This window comes from Rhododendron vialii, chromosome 8a (assembly GCF_030253575.1).
Source record: "Rhododendron vialii isolate Sample 1 chromosome 8a, ASM3025357v1".
Lineage (NCBI taxonomy): Eukaryota > Viridiplantae > Streptophyta > Magnoliopsida > Ericales > Ericaceae > Rhododendron > Rhododendron vialii.
In genome coordinates, this window is record NC_080564.1 from 31277477 (window position 1) to 31295838 (window position 18362).

The 18362-nt window shown below is 37.7% G+C and overlaps 1 protein-coding gene across 1 annotated transcript; it reads left to right on the forward strand.

The window, feature by feature from the left end:
* The first annotated feature begins 972 nt into the window (after positions 1-972).
* Positions 973-18324, forward strand: LOC131335301 (nudix hydrolase 3). The gene is made up of 21 exons (XM_058370608.1): positions 973-1212; positions 3739-3918; positions 5464-5541; positions 6070-6166; positions 7703-7836; positions 8615-8696; positions 9913-9999; positions 10414-10520; positions 10990-11161; positions 11325-11578; positions 11655-11736; positions 12951-13016; positions 13522-13599; positions 13681-13776; positions 15201-15307; positions 15622-15790; positions 16031-16114; positions 16674-16768; positions 16851-16941; positions 17018-17164; positions 17982-18324. The coding sequence occupies exons 1-21, from the start codon at positions 1121-1123 to the stop codon at positions 18042-18044; spliced, it is 2361 nt and encodes a 786-aa protein (XP_058226591.1). The 5' UTR covers positions 973-1120; the 3' UTR covers positions 18045-18324.
* The last annotated feature ends 38 nt before the right edge of the window (positions 18325-18362 follow it).

Genomic DNA, 18362 nt, shown 5'->3' on the forward strand with positions numbered 1-18362 from the left:
CTCGAGATGGACTTAACTTATCTGAAATTCGGCGACACCTTCGTTCCGAATATAAAACGAAGAAAAGGCCTCCAGATGGTCACAGGAAAATTGGATTGGAAATGAGTTGGAGAGTAACGCGGTAGATTAGATCTCATTCATTGAGTTGGGAGTAAATCTATATTTTCATGGAAGGGAGACCCTAATATAGGAGTAATATTTACATTAAAAAAAACAATAAATGCAAATATATTAGTTATAAGTTCCATTAGGGTTGCTCTCTAAATCATATAATTCATGTGTGGGTGCATGAGTGGGAGTGCGTGCGCGAGTTTGAAAGCGTCTTTGAAACACATTCTAAACTACTAAAATTGATGAGAAAAAGGATTGAGAAAGCGAACGCAGGCGAAGATTGACAGCAGAAGCACGAGGCATTTTGGAGGATTATGACTTAGATTGCACTTGCCATTGACTAACTCTCTAGTATTAGTATTGGAAAGCGCAATCTTAGCTGTAATCCCCTTCAAAATGCCCTTTCAAGCTCACACTTGCCATTGTCTAGAGAGTGGGCCGGTGGCAAGCGCAATCTTAATCATAATTCTTCAAAATGTCATGTGCTTCTGCTATAAATCCTCACCTGATTCATTTTTTCAGCACGTTTGATTCATTTAAATAATCAAAATTTGTTAGCAATTTGTTTGATTATTTAATCTTATTTTGAAAATATGTTTAACAGTTTAAGAGTAGCTTGTTTTTATAAGACGTGCCATTGCTAAACAAACTTTTATTGAGTGAAGGAGGACTCAATTTCAAATAGCAATGTGTTCAAGTTTGGTTTGAAACGTAACAAGCTTTATATATATTATGTATTCAAGCATAATTTGATCATGTAACAAATTGGTCGCTAACAAATTTTTAATGATCGAACACGAGCTCGGACTCGACGTGGATTATGAATCTTTTTATTCCTTTATCTAGACAAAAGATTAGGTTGACGTGGAAAACATATCGGAGTGGGGCCGTTGGAAGAACAACTTTATTCCAAGCGGTAGAGCATCGACGCAAACGGGTACTCTTCAATATTCTCTCCTCTCTCTTCCATAATCAAAATTGGGTTGCAGAGCTCAGTGAGTGATTGGTAATGGAGAAATCTGAGACGGAGCAGCAAAATCAAGAAGAACACCTCGACGTCCTCACAAAAACTGGCCAAAAGACTGGCGTCTCCAAACCCAGGCAATTCCTCTGCCGCCTCTATTTCTTTTATTTCCTTCCGTTTGGTTGCTGAGAAAAAACGCGGGGAATGGAAACGAGACTTAAAACTTATCGCAATTCGATGCAAATATATTTTTTCTTTTTCTTTTTGCAATTGCGTCCGTGTCAATATGAACTTGTCGATTCGTGTGTTTTTAATAGTTCTCGTATTGGATTGAGAACGTGAATTATACCTGATCGTGCTTTTGATGAAACTGATGTTGAGAAATCGACCAAACCAATACACACAACGTCCAGAAAACAATCAAGAAAAGAAACGAAGATTTTTACGTGGTATCCCAACTGTGTACTTGAGCACATCCACGCTCATCCCAGTTTTCACTGTGTATGAATGAAGTACAAGTTATATCGGCTGCGTATAACAAGTATGAACTGATTTTAGGGGAGTTATTTTCACGCTCCTGTCTTTTATAATCACACCCGGTTTTTGTCCTTTTTGGTGTTAATTTACATAATTAGCCTTTCATGAGTTGACAGTTTGCAATTGGAAGAATTAGATTGTAAATGCACATCACAAGATGATAAAAAAAGGAATGCCATTATGAAAAAAAGGGAGTGCGAAAAGCAATTACCTATTTATAACCTAGCGTATTATCAATTACTGTAATAACCTGTCTAGGTTTCAAACTCTCATTTTTTAGCAAAGTACAAATTAGACCGAATCAGGCTTCACAAACCCAACAATTGATGCCTCTATCTTTACAGTTTATGTGTTGTCTGTTTAGTTCTTGAGGACAGAGAAGTACAAAATGAAACTTCTACGGCACATGCCGACAAATGTTATGGTACCAGAAAAAGTGTACTGAAAATCTACTCCACATTCTGTCGACTCGCAACTATTGTGGGCATGGAGTAGATTTTTTGTTACATATTTTTAGTACCCGTAGCTCTACTGGTAACATGCCAGGAGTATTCATTTCGCAAAACATAGATTTAAAGTTAAATTCAATTTTAATGCATAGGAGTACCTGAAATTGATAGATATTGAAGTAATTCCTTTCTGTACATGGAAAGAAAGGAAAACTTGTTGATCCAATATTGAAGTGTTTAACAAATTCCATTAGGTCTTTCAGTATTTGACAAAGTAACAGGACCGAAATAAGAGTTAGGAAACTGCTGTTTGGGCTAGTGCAATAAAATCTCTTCCAACGCACAAGCTGAAGGACCTGAGAAATCAATGATAACACAAGCGTTTTGGCGCAAACAATCTTTGCACTTGTAGTCAGGGCACTGACAAAGCTTAATGCCAAACTTAATGCAGCCAGCATTCCTTATTCTTGGTGAGCAGCATTTGTGTGGCAACTGAGATTTGTAGTCTGTGACACTTAGCAACCAGAATTCTAGTAGTAGCACTCAATCTGATAGATGATCTCAAAAATTGGACCTGAAAAAGTCTTGAAGGTCCATATTTTATTTCATCCTTCACTACTAGTTTCTCAAAATATTGCTTGCTTTAGATTCTTTAATCGTTAGCGTCTCAATGCAAATTGCAGAATTTGAAAGCTCTAAGTTTGGGTCAAACTTGCAGCTTTTTTCTGGGAGTAATGGAGCACCATTATTCTAACTAACACATTTTATGCAGTCAGAGGTTCACTTGTCATATTTTCTTGGTTGTTCTTTATAATGGTCTGACTGCTTCTATAAAGAATAATGAAAGGAAGATACACCTATGCAAGCACGACAAATGAATCAGCTTGAGAGCAGATAGGCATTGTAAGTTAAAAGGATTTCATTTCATGGTGGTGATATTGCCATTCAGGGTAGACAGGGTACTACTCCAATTTCCTGAGAGAAAGGTCTTCATGTTGAGTATGTTTGGGGCTTGTGTAGGGAGTAACTTTGCAGGGTGTCCTTCAGTTGTTCTCATGGTCTTGGATGCACTTAGGTGTCTTTTTAGAAGTTGCGGATTGTAGCATGTTTTTCGTAATTACTGTTGGGCCTGTGGAAGAACTAGCATAGAGGGAAAGACCTAATTCTTGGGTGCTCCTGAGGCTGATAAAAATACTTTGGAAATAAGAGTGGGATTCTCCCCTCAGCGTTCTTGTCTGTTTCCTTTCATTTGTTTGTTCCACTTTGTCTTTGCTTTGTAGTTTGTTTTGCTTTACATTTCTCTTCTGGTGTATGGTCAACCAGTACAATAAATGAAAGGATGATTATGAACCCTCCTGTCCTGCCTATTCAGGTTGAGTCTAGTAGAGGCTTAAGAGGTTGCATTTCGAACATTATGTCCACTAATATTCGTTTGACCTTCTAGTCAACTTACTGCCATCATATAAGATAAAGAATGTGCAAACCAGGTCTAATCAATTGTTTTATGAAAGTTGATTCTACTCAAGGCCTAGATCTGTAGACTGATTCTCTGATGTTGCTATGCTTTGAATTCATTATATTTTTATCTCACGGGCATCATGTTTGAAACTACCGTGGAAGTGTGTCAGACTTTAGTTTGATATGTTCTTTGCATTGGATATTTTTCTCTCTGTATAGAGGAGATGTTCATAGAGATGGGGATTACCATCGAGCTGTTCATGTGTGGATTTTTTCCGAGAGTACACAAGAACTGCTTCTCCAACGACGAGCTGACTGCAAGGATTCGTGGCCAAGGCAGTGGGATATCTCCAGTGCGGGCCACATATCTGCTGGTGATTCATCCCTTATCTCTGCCAGGTAAGTTAATTCACTGCTATAAATGCACATTTGGGTGAGGCTAGTTGCACAGGGCTATTTGGCCTTGGTGAAGTTTCCTTAAGCTTTAGTATCTAAGTTTCCATGCTATATCCATTGCTATTAGGGGCGGTCCCAAGAGGGTGCAAGGGGGGACCCTGCCCCTGCACAACTCCAAATACTCTCACGTATTATACTAATTTTTAGGTTAATTAGAAAAACTTCTATGGGATTGGCCCCTGCAAATTGTTTGAGTGAATTTTTTCTTTAAATTTCTATGCGTGTGGGGTAAAAATTTCCAAAATTTCCAATTATCACTCATTTTTTGGTTGCATGTATAAAATTAAATGGTTGCTACACAGATACATAATATCATCTCTTGTTTGGACCTTATAAAATATGTTTTCAATATCAATATAAATATACACGGTTTTTTTTTTTTTTTTTCTGGGCCCTTGCTAGACACAAATCTTGCATCCACCACTGACTGCTATGTCGACCCTTCAAAGAAAGGTAGGCAACGGATCTGTGTTTTCATTGCTCAATTGCTTGGCAGTTTAATTGAAGTGTCACCTACTAGGGCAGCAGAGCTACCTTCATGAAGGATTATGCAATAGGAGGAGCAAGGGTAGTAACCAGGACTGCATTCAAGGAAGTATTCGTTCGCCGTAGGGAACTTGCAACAAAATTTTATAGGCCGCCGATCAAAGAATTTTATTTTATTTTATTTATAGGCCAGGAATCTGTGATATAAGAAAATTCTGGGAAGATTTTTATATAAATGCTTTACTCCACTCCAATTTTGTCACTCAATGGAATTTCTTTAGCCAAGAAGTTTGATGGTTAATTTTATTGTTATGTTTTCTTCTTGATGTTCTGAACGGGTAGAGTTAAGCAAATTATCATCCTTCAGCATAAATTCAATCTCCCAAGTCCCCCCTCATTTGTGCATGTGCTTAGTGCTTACTGTTTCTTGGAATGTGATTGAGTTTTAATGAGGTCCATCAAAAGTAATGAGGTCCCAGAGTTTTGTTGCCTTGAGAGTGCTAGGATCCTTTGTTTTGGTTATGCTGATGTTTGACCAACTAATTCTTTCATCTGTCAAGTTGTCTGTTTGGAGTCGGCCATACTGTTTGGGGTGAAATCCTGGCAGAGAAGGATGAAAAGTTATGGCCCTCTTTAGATGCTTTTTCTCATAGCATTACCAAGACAACAGTACGAAGGGATGACCTTAGATTACTCAGATAAAATTGTTCTCTGTGCATTTCATGTTTTGATTAGACAATAATGCTGTCATTGTTGGAAGATGGAGTGTCGATCCATATTGTGTTACTATGATACATTTTCCAAATTAACGCATCTTTTGAGCTATGTTTTGATTGCAAGAACCAAAAGAGAAGGAATTATAATCCCATTACCATTACAGTGTTTTTATATTAATGCAATCCAAGTCAACTTCTTTTTAAAGATTACTGGTATTGATGTATTTGAAGCTAACTGCTCTTGAAATTGGTGGTTGTCTGATTATGCAATTTTGTATGCTTGCAGAAGGGAGCTTCATGAAGAGCTTGGTGTAATCCTTCCGAAGGATGCATTCGAATTGATATTCATTTTTCTTCAAGAGTGGTTCGTAGATCAAACCCTTGTCTATATTGTGGAAAGTATTCCCTTTTTGTTTTTCTACCAATTTTTAGCATAATGCATCACTACATCAACTGAGAGTTATTGCCTCTCTCTTCTCTTGAAGCCACTCTTTCTTAGCTTGAATCTTGTACTGGTTATGGTTTGAGTCAAGATATATGGTATTTCAAATTAAATATGCTATTCTAATTACTTTGTCGTCTTACTCTTCTTCACTACTTAGTGAATAGATTTTGCATCATTTCAATGTTGGTATTTCTCGCGTACGGAGATTACATCTGTAGGAGATTGGAGAATCTAGGAAAAGCCATCTAAGCCAATAAAATCTATGATTTTCTTTTTGGAAGTTTGTATTTGTGTCTTGAACTTTTGTCAGTCAAGACTCAAGATACCTTTTTTTACTTCTTCCGTTGTTTCTATTATAAGTTGGCCCACTTCTCACATTAGGTTTTGCTATGTTTGGATTTGAAACTTCTTGTATTCGATGATGTTTCCCTTTTGCATTCAATGCAGTGTCATAAATGATGGCAAGTATATCAATAATGAATACAACGATGTATATCTGGTAACCACCATTGCTCCAATTCCTCTGGAGGCATTTACTCTTCAGGTGAGGACGACAAGTTTTCATGTGATGAAGTTGTAACTCATTTCTGTTGTTGTTTATGATTCAGTTACCTAAGAGGCTATGTGTCCATGCATCATAATTTGTTGTTTTGCTTCATGGCTTCATGCTGCATTGAAACAGTTCACTCTCACAGTTGCCTTAAAAGTTCGGGTAAATTTCACTGATGCCCTCTGAGGTTTTCCTTAATGACATATGTCACCTCCCTGTATGAGAAATGACTATAAAGCTTCTGTGATTTCCATGTTAATTTCACCGTTCCATGTTAATTTCACCGACACCCAACCAACAATTAACCAACAATTGTTCTACCAAACATTTGATGGAATTAACAAAAAGTGGCTTAAATTGACAAATTCACCCTTTTGATAATAAAATAAATAATGAAAAACAATTAGTTGTCTATTTTGTTGGACACAAAAGTAATATATTTGTCCTTTTGACCAAAACGGTTCTTTCAACGAGTAAAAAATAAGGGCTATTAATAACTTTTGCCCTTTTTATCTAAACAGCTCTTCCAATGGTTTACAAAAGTCATTCTCATTCAAAATAAGTGAGAGTTCATATCTTTTTGTTACATTTTATTCTCAGAGAGGGTGGATTTTTAGATAGAAGTCACTTTTGGCTCATTTCATCACGTGTTTAGACAGACAATTGTTGATTTGGGGTATCGGTGAAATGCACATCGAAGCACATCGGGTTCATTGTCATTTCTCATACGTGTACGGGGTATCCGTCATCAGGGAAAACCTCAGGGGCATCGATAAAATTTGCCCTAAAAGTTTTTTTTTTTTTTTGTGGAACCATTTCATTTAAGAGGCTTACAAAATAGTCTGGTTAAAACTGGATGGCCTGGAAGAACTTTGGGCATGTACAAAATTGTTTGGTGAAACCTTTATGCCTGCAATAACTTTGTTCATAGTACATCTAAGTGGCTTACCTTTAACATTAGTTTGGCCACACATTTATATCCGTCGTATTTGCTTGCGTAACTGTTTGGTTGATTGTGTTTTCATTTATTGCCTGTTAGATTTATTCTTTGGCTATCTATAAATTGTTTATGTGTATTAAGCAGTTTTTTGTTCAAGTCTTAACTTTGATGATACTCAAGCTCTGTATTGGCTTTATATTAGTCTCTACATCTGCAATGAGAAAGTAAGTGAAGAAATAAGCCAATGTGATAATCAGTATGTGACTGCTTTGGTTCCTCCGCTGCGTCAAGTGTTGCTTCAATCATGATGAAGTCGTCAGTGATTATATTAGCTGATTCTCATGTGCCTGGTGGAGTGATACCAAGGAAATAGATTTCAGCTTGAAAACTTTCTAGAATAATTGTTGCACTTCAGCTGGTGTCTAGTTTTTTGTTTTTGTTTTGTCCTGTGGCTAACGTTCAGCCGCTATATTGCATAACACTTATGAATTGCATTTTTGTGTTCTAAATATTCCTACTGATTGGTTTTGCTACTATCCTTTCCATGAGATGCTCAAGCTGTATAGAATTTTTTTTCCCATTTCTTATAGGAATCTGAAGTCTCTGCTGTCAAATATATCCCATTTGAGGAGTACAAAAATTTGCTTGCAAAGGAGGACCCTGAATACGTTCCCTATGATGTAAATGGCCAATATGGTCAGCTTTTTGATATAATTGCGACAAGGTATGGTATAACATATAAACTTCCATCAGTGACATTTCATTTGTTCAAGTATCATACTCTTATGCATCTGGGCTCGATTTGGGGTTGCGTAACTTGTTGAAGATCGTCTAGAGATGCTAAAAAAGTCCTAAAAACACCTGTCAGAAATGTCTTTGGGTGAGCTTGCTCAATAAGCACTGAAGTAGGGACATTTATAGAGTCTCACTTTTGTTTGAGGTGACGTTTGTGCTTATTTTAAAGCTGAAGCAACCTCCGAAAGGGGCACCTGAGAAAGAGAGCGATGCATTCTCTGGTTATTGTCCAGTCAAAACTTTTTTTCTAACGCGATGTTATGTTGAATGACAAGGTAAAGATTGAAATCAGGAGGTATTTTCTTTGGCAAAAACATGTATTTCTTATTTTCATTATTTATCATTGAAGAATCACATGACTTCTCTGGGGAGAAATCATGACCTAGAGTGACATGGGAAGTATTATCCGCACCTTGGGTTCAGGTTAGGGTTTGAGTACCGGGAATACCCAAATAAGCCTCTTCACAAAATGTGGGGAAGAATTGCCTACCTGCTTCCTCTTCCAAAGTGGGAGGCTGGGAGCCTTGTGCATTGGATACAACTTTATATGGTTAATTTGGTGCTGGCTTGTTCCAACCTGGTATGTTTGCATTGGTTCCCTACAAGAGATACAACTATGAGTGAGCAATAACATTTTTCACATGGATCTTCAAAATTTAACGTATCTTTTTGCTTACATGAGTTTTGTTTATGTGAAATTGCTCTAGATACAAAGTAAACATGGAGACACGGAGTTTGGCTCTACAAAAGCAGCTTTCACGTTATGCTTGTATCTCCCTTGGGGCTGAGGTTGTTAAAACTTACTTTTGTTTATATTTTCTCCATTGTAGTTGTTCTCCAGTTCATTTATGTGTGAAAGAAAGTTTATATTAGTTTATTCCAACTCAGGATCATTAGTTGTTCAAGTTTGGTGAGTCTTTAATACTCACCTGTAGCTGTGATAGGATGCTTCACTGATGAAGCCTGGCAGATGCAACAAATGTAAAGATCTGAATTTTTTCAGTCCAAATTTGTGTTTCTCGTACACTGGCATTTCATTGCTTAAGTCCACGATAACATATGACAGAAGGTTGAAAAAATGGATTTCTCATATGTGGTGACCATTTTGGGCTCTATCCAATTTTCTCTCCTCATATTAGGGACGTTCATTCTATTGCCTTCCTTGTGGTCCCCGGCTTACGGATTTGTTGAGGTGTAAAAAGTATAGGTTTTCACAATGCTCACTGAAAATGCCTACATAGCCAAGGACCAAAAGGGTGATCTGACGAAAGAATTACTAATGCTCACAGAGGGATTCCCTCTTCCAAGACTGTGAAACTTACTGCGCCTTCCTCCATCAAAGCAAATTCGTCGTGAGGCACGTCGTGAAAGTAAAATGCTGAAGTTACACTTAAATCCTTCCTTCTATAGTCTGATAAGGTTCAACTTTATTTGGCAAAGGCCACTACCGGGGACTAATGTTGGAACCAGTTACCTATCTCCCCCACAATAAAAGTAAAAGTTGTTAAATATTGTTATGAATTCAACCTGTTTTTATTGGTGAATGGCTGACCCTGCATGCTACCCTTTTTTGTTTTTTTATTATCATTTTGCTTCTTCCCTATATGAGTTGCTCTTGCTTCCCCTCCATTTTATTTCTGTATAGCCTTTTCATTTAAATAGAGTTCTCTTGATCTGGAGCTGTACTGTGCTTTCATGTGTTGTAGACTGCCTCATTAAAGCAAATTGAAGGACTACAGAAACTACCATTAGGCTCTCCCATTTAGTAAAGAGTTGCAGTGTTTACGCCTGAAATTTGCTTGATCCCAATACCTGTTTTTGTCTTAGACCTTCCTTTGAAGCTTTATGTTTTGCTAATCAATGACATCCCTGATTTGCTCTTAAATCAACTTCTTTTGTCCTATTTTCTGACTCTCTCTCTCTCCATTTTTCTGTTTTTTCTTGTTGTATGATTATGGATATCTATGCATTTGAAATAGCATTTGTGTCTGCCTCTCTAATACAGTTGACGGGGCTCACTGATGGAGACAAGGAAGCTCTGGCTTTGCTTGTTAAAGCTGGGACAATCATTGATGACATTTTCCACCTGCAGGTTGTTTCACTGCAGGATGCAGGGTTATTTTGATGCATGTGTATTTTTCTCGTGGTTAACAATATGTGCATGTTGTTACTTGCTGCACGTAGACAATTAGACATTTTGGGCATGCTAGACAACCCCCGTGGATGGAAAACTATTCAACAGTTCTTGCTATTGATGTAAAAATATTTTAGTTGGTTTTGCTTCGAGTCAATAAATAAAAGAACAATCTTTTGGTATCTCCGTCCACGTGATATGTTTTCATTTACATATTTGACAAGGACTTATGCTCTAAAAGAAACAGTCCACCTCATTTTGTAGTGGACTACTCTTTTTCTCAACCTTTCTTCTTTGTTTCTCTTCTGCCTTTCTTCTTCTTCTTCTTCTTCTTCTTCTTTTTTTGATGTGTTGTCTCATTATATTTTTCAGGCTTGGTACAGCAATCCAACTTTAAGGGATTGGTTGAAGGAGTATGCGGAGATATCTCATGTGGACAAATTAAAGTGGATGTATTATAGGATTAACAAAAGTCCATGGTTAGTTTCCTTCAGAGAAGTGCTCTTTAATGCTTATTTATTCCCCAATTAAACAATTTATCATTGCGCCAACTCTCTCTTTCTCTCTCTGTGTGTGCGGGCACGTGCATATTTGTGTGGATAATGGTATTCCAAAATTATTGAGGTAGCACCAATTGTGGATTCCTGACGAAATCAGTAAATCTATCAGTGAGAAGGTACGGCCTTGTTAAGGGTGTTCCAAGGATGGAGGTCTTGTCCAGTGCAAGTTAGGTGCTAAGTGTGCCCTTGAGCTTGCTACTCTCTCTCTCCCTCCCTCTCTCTCTCGTATCTGTACTACCCAAGCATTCAAATTAACTGCTGTTGAGCTTTTCCAGAGCTCTGATCTGAGTTTTATGGGCTAAGCTGGAACTTATCTGTTCTCATGTTTTTGAATCGGCAGTAACGAATTTGATTCTGTTTAATATAACTTTCATTTCTGTGTGGACAGGTCCTGTCTTGATGAAAATGAAGCATTTTTAACAACTGCAGATTCAGCTGTTAAGTTGCTTCCTGCGGCCACAAAGCCTATTACTGGGTGGAGGGGACTTGAATACAGGACTGCATTTCCTATGCAGAAACCACCTGGTGCTAACTTTTATCCTCCAGATATGGACAAGATGGTATAGGATGGGACGTTTCATTTCATGCTTCAAAAGTATTGTTTTGCATAGCATTCACCTTGTTTTGTGACCTGGTCGCAACTTCGCATATGTTTCCATCATGTAGGCTTAATCTATTTTCCATTTCCAGCCTTCAGTTTAATATTCCTCTTACTTTGCATAGGAGTTTGAATTATGGAAGGACAGTCTTGCGGAGGATAAAAAACAAGATGCAACAGGATTTTTCAGTGTCATTAAAAGGCACAGTGAAACAAATTTGGACACCGTCCTGTCTGACAGTACGGCAGGTAGCATCGATCAATTTCCGCGCCTTGCTCATGATCTTTATACTGTTCCTTACTCTCAAGAGTATAAGCATTTCCTAGCAAAAGCTGCTGAATTGCTTCATAAAGCAGGAGACTTAACAAGCTCGCCTAGGTACTTAGTTTGCTGAATTCAGGTTCTTGGTATTTATAGCTGGTCAATCTTCTGACGAGTCTTGTTTCTGGTGTAGTTTGAAGAGGTTGCTACATAGCAAGGCTAATGCTTTCATTTCCAATGACTATTATGATTCAGATATAGCCTGGATGGAGTTGGTTAGTACCTTTTTTTTGTTATTGGTCTTTGCAGAGTTTTGATTTAGGTGGTCCAAAGTTAAAATTTCTGTTAAGGTATTTATGTTACTTCAGGAAATTGCTTTACTTCTTCATTTCCGGCAAGTATATTGCGGTTTTTTATTTGCTATAGTGAGATGTTTCCAAAGAAGGGAAATTGACTATCCGAAAAAATGATAGTTTCTGGAGCCTTCTGTTGTTAACTTGGTATCACTTCACTTCCTCTTCAGAGCTATGACGCTAGTTTTTTTTTCTTGTGTGGGTTTCTTTCTGTGAAATGCTCTGGTTTGAATGTTGCATTACTGGGACAAGTCTGAGTTATCTTTACGGCTTTGAAGAATATCTTAGAAAACAAACAATGTGTAGAAGTGGGGTATGATACAAATGGTTGCTGAGTGTTAGTGAAATGGCAAAATCTGAGTTTGGTTTTTCAACACTTGGTTATTTCTCCCTTTTCTACTTTCATCTGTGTGTAAGAGTTTGTGCGAGCACTCTGAATCATTTTCTATTGAGCTAGCTGATGGATGGGCAAAGGTGGTTCATACTCTTATCTTTTAAACAGTCTTAATAAACCCTGTGAGTGGTTTAGAAACTACTTGTTACTACTGCTGCCGAATTAATTCTAAAGGCGCTGAATATGTGCTTTTTATAACCTTCAGACATGATTCCATAGAACCAAAATTTACGAAAAAATTTAGATAGAAAAAAGAATGGTAAGCAGATGCTTTATAAGAAAACATGCCGAGGAAGTGAATACATGGGGGGAAGATGTTAGTGGATTTCTTTGCGGCATAGTCTGCAGAATCCATTTGGAGCCTGTTTCAAAGCAAGTCATAAGTCCCCCTCTCTCTTGTGCACACTCTTTAATATGTGGGAAAGTGGTTTGTAAAATAAACTTAGTAAGAACATTTCACAACTACATTGCCTGACCTGCTCTATTACCATGATGGCTTTTGAAGAGCACAAGGGAGGGGATGTGATCTTGTTATGGAGGGTTATCCTGGGAAGGGAGGAGAGATATTGGGCCATTTAAAAAAAAAAAACCATGCATTACACTAGATTTAATTATGAGGTTGGATATGTAACCTTATCGTGTGGTGAATATGGAAGTATCTTAATCTTTCTACTAAAATTTCAATCATTTCTACTGTATCAATGTTTGATAAATCTTTTCATTTTCCTCTCTTCTGCCCAAGGACTCGAAGTTGGATGTTACTATAGGACCGTATGAGACTTATGAAGATGCACTTTTCGGGTACAAGGTATTGTTTGAGTGAACTTCTTTTCTTTTTGCACCTTTGCTTATCTCTTATTTAGGATAAACCCAAGTCAGTGTGATTCCAGCTTAGCACTTAATTTGCTAATATGATAGTGTTATTTAATCCCGAATATCTACTAAGTACTGTTACATAGACTTCATGGAATGCTGAAATGACATGTATGATCATCTATTCCCAACGTGTTACCATGAACTCTAAGGTTTGAGTTACCAATACAAGATACTCCTGATTATCCTCTGTGCAGTTCATAGCGATTTGTACATGGCCTATAGTGTGTATAGGGTTTGTCCCCTTTGAGGCAAATGTCCTATTGTACCTGTACTTGTTGAAAAAGAAAATACCAGATCCTATTAGGAGCAGATATACTCCCGGTTAGTTTGGCCAAGAATAGGAGAATCACATGCAGCATAGTTTCAAGAGCCTTTTAATCTCGTTCAACTTTTCCTTTTAGGTTTTACATATGGCTTATTGATTGCATACTTCATAGGCAACATTTGAGGCATATATCGGAGTTCGAGATGACAAAGCAACAAATCAAGTTAAACTCTTTGGCAATCATTTGCAGGTGCCTTTGAATTCGTCAGTATTGTCTAATTATTAATAGCTTTTTTGTGCGGTATTGTCTAATTGTAGCATACTTTTCTAGGTTTTGGAGCAAAATCTTCCAATGGATAATGCGTACAAATCCCAGGACATAATTGCTGCTCCCATTCGCGTTATCCAGCTCATTTATAATTCTGGGGTAAGTCCTTGGAGGTGGGAGATGTGGAGGAAAAATCTCTCTTGTGCTACACTTTTTTCCCTTCCTAGCATGCATCAATTCATGGGCAAAGAATGCGTGTAAATTTTGGTTCTTTCTTGTTTACGGTGTCTCTTTGGGAACGTTCTCTTAAGAAACAAAATATTTGTTTCTCCTACGCAATACTGCTGCTATGGTTGATAACTCAAGGATTTAACTATAAGCTATCGATTTTGGACCAAATTTTGTCACTGAATAAGCATTTCGTGAAAATAATACTTCTGGTAAACCTTGAACTGAGGGGTGTGAAGATATGGTTATAGATGAAGCAGCATGGTTATTAAAAAGTAGACTTAAACAATTTTATGCCACGGAAATAAGCCCCACTATGGGGTTGACGATATTCTGTAATGTTGCAGAATAACCACTGCTCATGCTATAACAAGTTCTAGGCTTATGATACGATGGATTGCGTTGGTTCTAGTATATTCCTGATATGCTTTCTCAAAAGTTAAATGTTTTCATATTTGTCTTCCCATATTTTCTTCTGTGATTCTCTCTCTCTCTTTTTCCCCCTTCTGTTTCCTGATTTACATTGATTAAAAAGCTTATGATGTTGACGAGTTACGTTATACACCTTGCTTAATGGACCTAGAAGAGCTTCACCTTCACCTGTTGTCAGGAAAAAGACTCAAGTGATTCATTGGTTTTATCCAAAGTTAAATGAAAATTTAACTTACAATGATATAGCCAAAACAGAAGAACTACGAAAAAGAATTGAAAAGGAAAATGCAAACTTAAACCAAAAGCAGATTTATTCATTTTTCCTTTGCTTGGGCCGATTTATACTTTCATGAATGAAACATTGAGGAAAATCCTGAATAAAATGGTGCAAACCTCATTTCTATAGCTGCTGAATCAGTTTAACCCAGTTGTCGTTTAGTTGAATATTTACCTGTTCTTTTCCCCAAGTATATTGTAGAGTTGATTCTGAGTAATGCCTTTTATTTTGCGTACTTGTAATTCTGGATAGCTTGATATGTAGTTTTGGGCCCATTTCCTGATAGCTTAAGCGTTTGAGACTATTGGTAACGTAGCATGGTATCAAAGCCAGGTTTGTAAGAGGTCTTGGGTTCAAGGCACTCCATTTTCACTATGCATGTTCCTCTGCATTCTATTCCGCTCTGTCTAGATGTTTGCATTTTTCATGTGCAAGGGGGTTACTTGTGATGTTGGATAGATTGATAAACATTATTGGGCCCTTTGCCTAATAGCTAAAGATATTCGGGGTGATTGGTATCTAGATGTTTTTGCTCACTCATATCAGAACTTGTGGTATACCTCTTTGCACAAATTTCACTGAAACTATCTCATTGTGAGGCCGAGGCTTGAGAAAATAGTTTTTTATTTTTTATTTTTTATGGCAGGATGTGAAGGGTCCTCAAACGGTGGCATTTAATCTTCCAAATGATGAGACCATAGTAAAGGATCGGGGAACATCCATGGTCATGCTTAAAAATGTTTCAGAGGCAAAGTACTGTTCTTCTCTTTGAGGCACCTATCATGTTCACGTGATACTGATAACAGTTCTTAGCAATTTTATAATAATGTTCCAAATGATGAGACCATAGTAAAGGATCAGGGAACATCCATGGTCATGCTTAAAAATGTTTCAGAGGCAAAGTACTATTCTTCTCTTTGAAGCACCTATCATGTTCACGTGATACTGATTACAGTTTTTAGCAATTTTATGATATATTTTTAGGACTTGAGCTTTGTTTTTTAGTATCTCAGACCTACTCCATGTTAAGATCGAATTCATGCTGCTTTTCTTTTTCACTCAACCAGGTTCAAGCATATTCTTCAACCTATAGCTGAAGTATGTATATCAAAGGAACAACAGGATTGTGTAGACTTTGATTCTTTCTTCACTCATACAATTTGCCATGAGTGTTGCCATGGGATTGGGCCTCATAGCATAACGCTTCCAACCGGTGAAAAGTCTACAGTTAGATTGGTCAGTTGCATTATTTACTGATTCGGTAGCTTAGTAATGTGTCCTATATTTACATCTTCTGCATTTGATTTGTCCATATAGCGTGCACTCAAATTATCCAAGGAAGATGGAAACAATTGCCAAAAGAAATCTAAAAGTGAACTTGAAGTACTGAACGAATAAAGTGGCTCTGCTGAAGAACTTTTTGGTGAAATGTGATTTCTGGTCTGCCCTGATTTTCCTTCTATTTTGCAACAACAGGAGCTGCAAGAACTGCACTCCGCTCTCGAAGAAGCTAAAGCTGATATTGTCGGCCTCTGGGCCCTTAAATTCCTAATTGGTCAGGTCAGTATCCGCATAATTGACTGAATGTTTTGCTGTGTATTACCCAATCATAAGGTTGGCACTTGTGCTTTAACAAATGCACTGACAATCTTATAATTGACTTGTCAGCAAGATTATGGAATTGTTCTAAGATCTAAATGTGATTTTAATTTGTGCTAAGACAGTACAACCTAGTAGTAAGTAGGGATGGTCTTCGGTAGCAGTACTTATATACTTCTAGCAAATAGAGGAATCAAATAGTGGTATTCAGAACTTGTACATGTACACATAACAACCAGTCCAGTTCATGGAATTCACCAAGTGAATTATGTCTTTACATAGTCTATTGTGATACGGAAGAATTACACAAGCACTCCCTAGACTTTTTCCGATAAGAACTGACGCCATTCTCTAAGCTGAACATTTTGTCAGAGAAAAATGCATGTCTAGGCTGAAGAAAGTTGGTTCCCTTTTGTATCGGAAATTGTTGTTTACTGTTCAGTCTCTTCAGCTTATGCAGTTCACTGCCGGCACACATTTCCTAATTATGTACCCTAACGTTTTCTTTTTCGGGAGCCAGAATTTGCTTCCGAAGACTCTGACCAAATCCATGTATGTCTCTTTCCTTGCGGGATGCTTCCGCTCAGTACGTTTTGGTTTAGAGGAAGCTCATGGGTAAGCCAGCTGTTCATCCTGCTCTAAATCTTTGTTGCAATTTTGATCATACTGAACATGGTATTCAACTGATTGTTATCAGGAAAGGACAGGCGCTTCAGTTTAACTGGTTATTTGAGAAAGGAGCCTTTGTTTTGCATCCAGATGAAACTTTCTCTGTCAACTTTTCCAAGGTATAGCTTATTCTAATTATTCTTTGTGCGCACCTTTGTCATTGCTAAGTTTAAGACATGCTTCTCTTATTGACAGGTCGACGCGGAAGTTGAGAGCTTGAGTAGGGAGATACTTACAATACAGGCAAAAGGCGACAAAAAGGCAGCAAAAGCTCTCCTTGACAAGTACTGTAAAATGTCACAACCGTTGAAAGCTGCTTTGGAAAAGTTGGAAAAGATTCAGGTACGAGCTTGGACATTTCCTTCATAACTTTTCTGGTTTTTAATTAGCCCTCGTGGAAGACAATGTAAGCAGTTCTTAAAGCATGTTAAGATATTGTTAGAAATGTGGGCATCCACGGGGAGTCTGGTCTTTCATTCGTTACGGCAGTATTTGGCTCACTGGAATTGAAAGGTCATCCTCTGGAATGCTCGTCCGTTCTGGGATCATTATTCACCAATTTAGGTGAAGGGTGATTCCATTGCTAGGCCTGGGTTTCATGATATTGTATTCCTATTCAATATCATACCAGCAAACCAAAGTTACCAAACACTACCTTAAGTTGATGTTGTGCCTCGTGCTTTCAGTTTAGTTGAGTAAGAGATTGTAGAACATTATTTCAAGTAGGTTATATTGACCAGTTTCACCCGTGATAAATTAATCATAGGGGTGCAATGCCGGTAAAAAAAAAAAAGAACAATCTTAGGGGTGCAACCATGCCGAGCTGAGCCGAGTTTTATAGTGTTCAAGCTCGGCTCGGCTCGGCTCGATTATGAAACGAGCATGAGAACGGGCCGATCCCTTAACAAGCCTAGCCTGGCTAATTTACTTAACAAGCCTCTTCGAGCTTTTGTGTAATGAACTCTGTTCGTTTTTGTAAACGAGCCTAAAACTAAACAAGCCTAAAACCCAAACTCGAGCACTGCTCAATTACAAAACGAGCCGAGCTGAGCCATGAGCTGCTCGCTAATTTCTTAACCTCTTCTCATATTGTAATTTCCGTACTGTATTTGCTATTTTTTTTTTATCTACTTCTTACTTGTTGATTGAATGTTATCAGGTTCCAGTGGACATTGCTCCAACATTCCCCATTGCTGATGAAATATCACATATCTACAAATGAAAATATACAACATTCGCCGTCTCCATTCTTCAAGGAAGCTTGCACTTCTTGCATTTGGTCGCTTCACTTTTCTAACGGCGAGCAGTTATTTCAGTGGCAGTATTTGTAGCATAATTTACGTCAAATGATGAATTTCTCTGTAGAAATTTTCAAAGAGAAACAGTGAGATGTTTGAAACAATGTCTGAATATGCCTACTGTCATTTTAGTCTTCACTTGTATGAATAGGAGGGAATGCAATTAATCTTTCATTTTGTATGAAACAGTGAGATGTTTTGGCTTTTCGTTTCTTTCGGTGAACAGATCGGTTCATGCCAAA

What these genes read in the sequence shown, in the direction of transcription:
- LOC131335301 (XM_058370608.1), top strand. Translation starts at nt 1,121, where the DNA reads ATGGAGAAATCTGAGACGGAGCAGCAAAATCAAGAAGAACACCTCGAC. An exon ending in ATATAGCCTGGATGGAGTTG is followed by an intron (nt 11,737 to 12,950) that starts GTTAGTACCTTT and finishes CTTCTGCCCAAG; the next exon opens with GACTCGAAGTTGGATGTTAC. An exon ending in TCTCTGTCAACTTTTCCAAG is followed by an intron (nt 16,942 to 17,017) that starts GTATAGCTTATT and finishes TCTTATTGACAG; the next exon opens with GTCGACGCGGAAGTTGAGAG.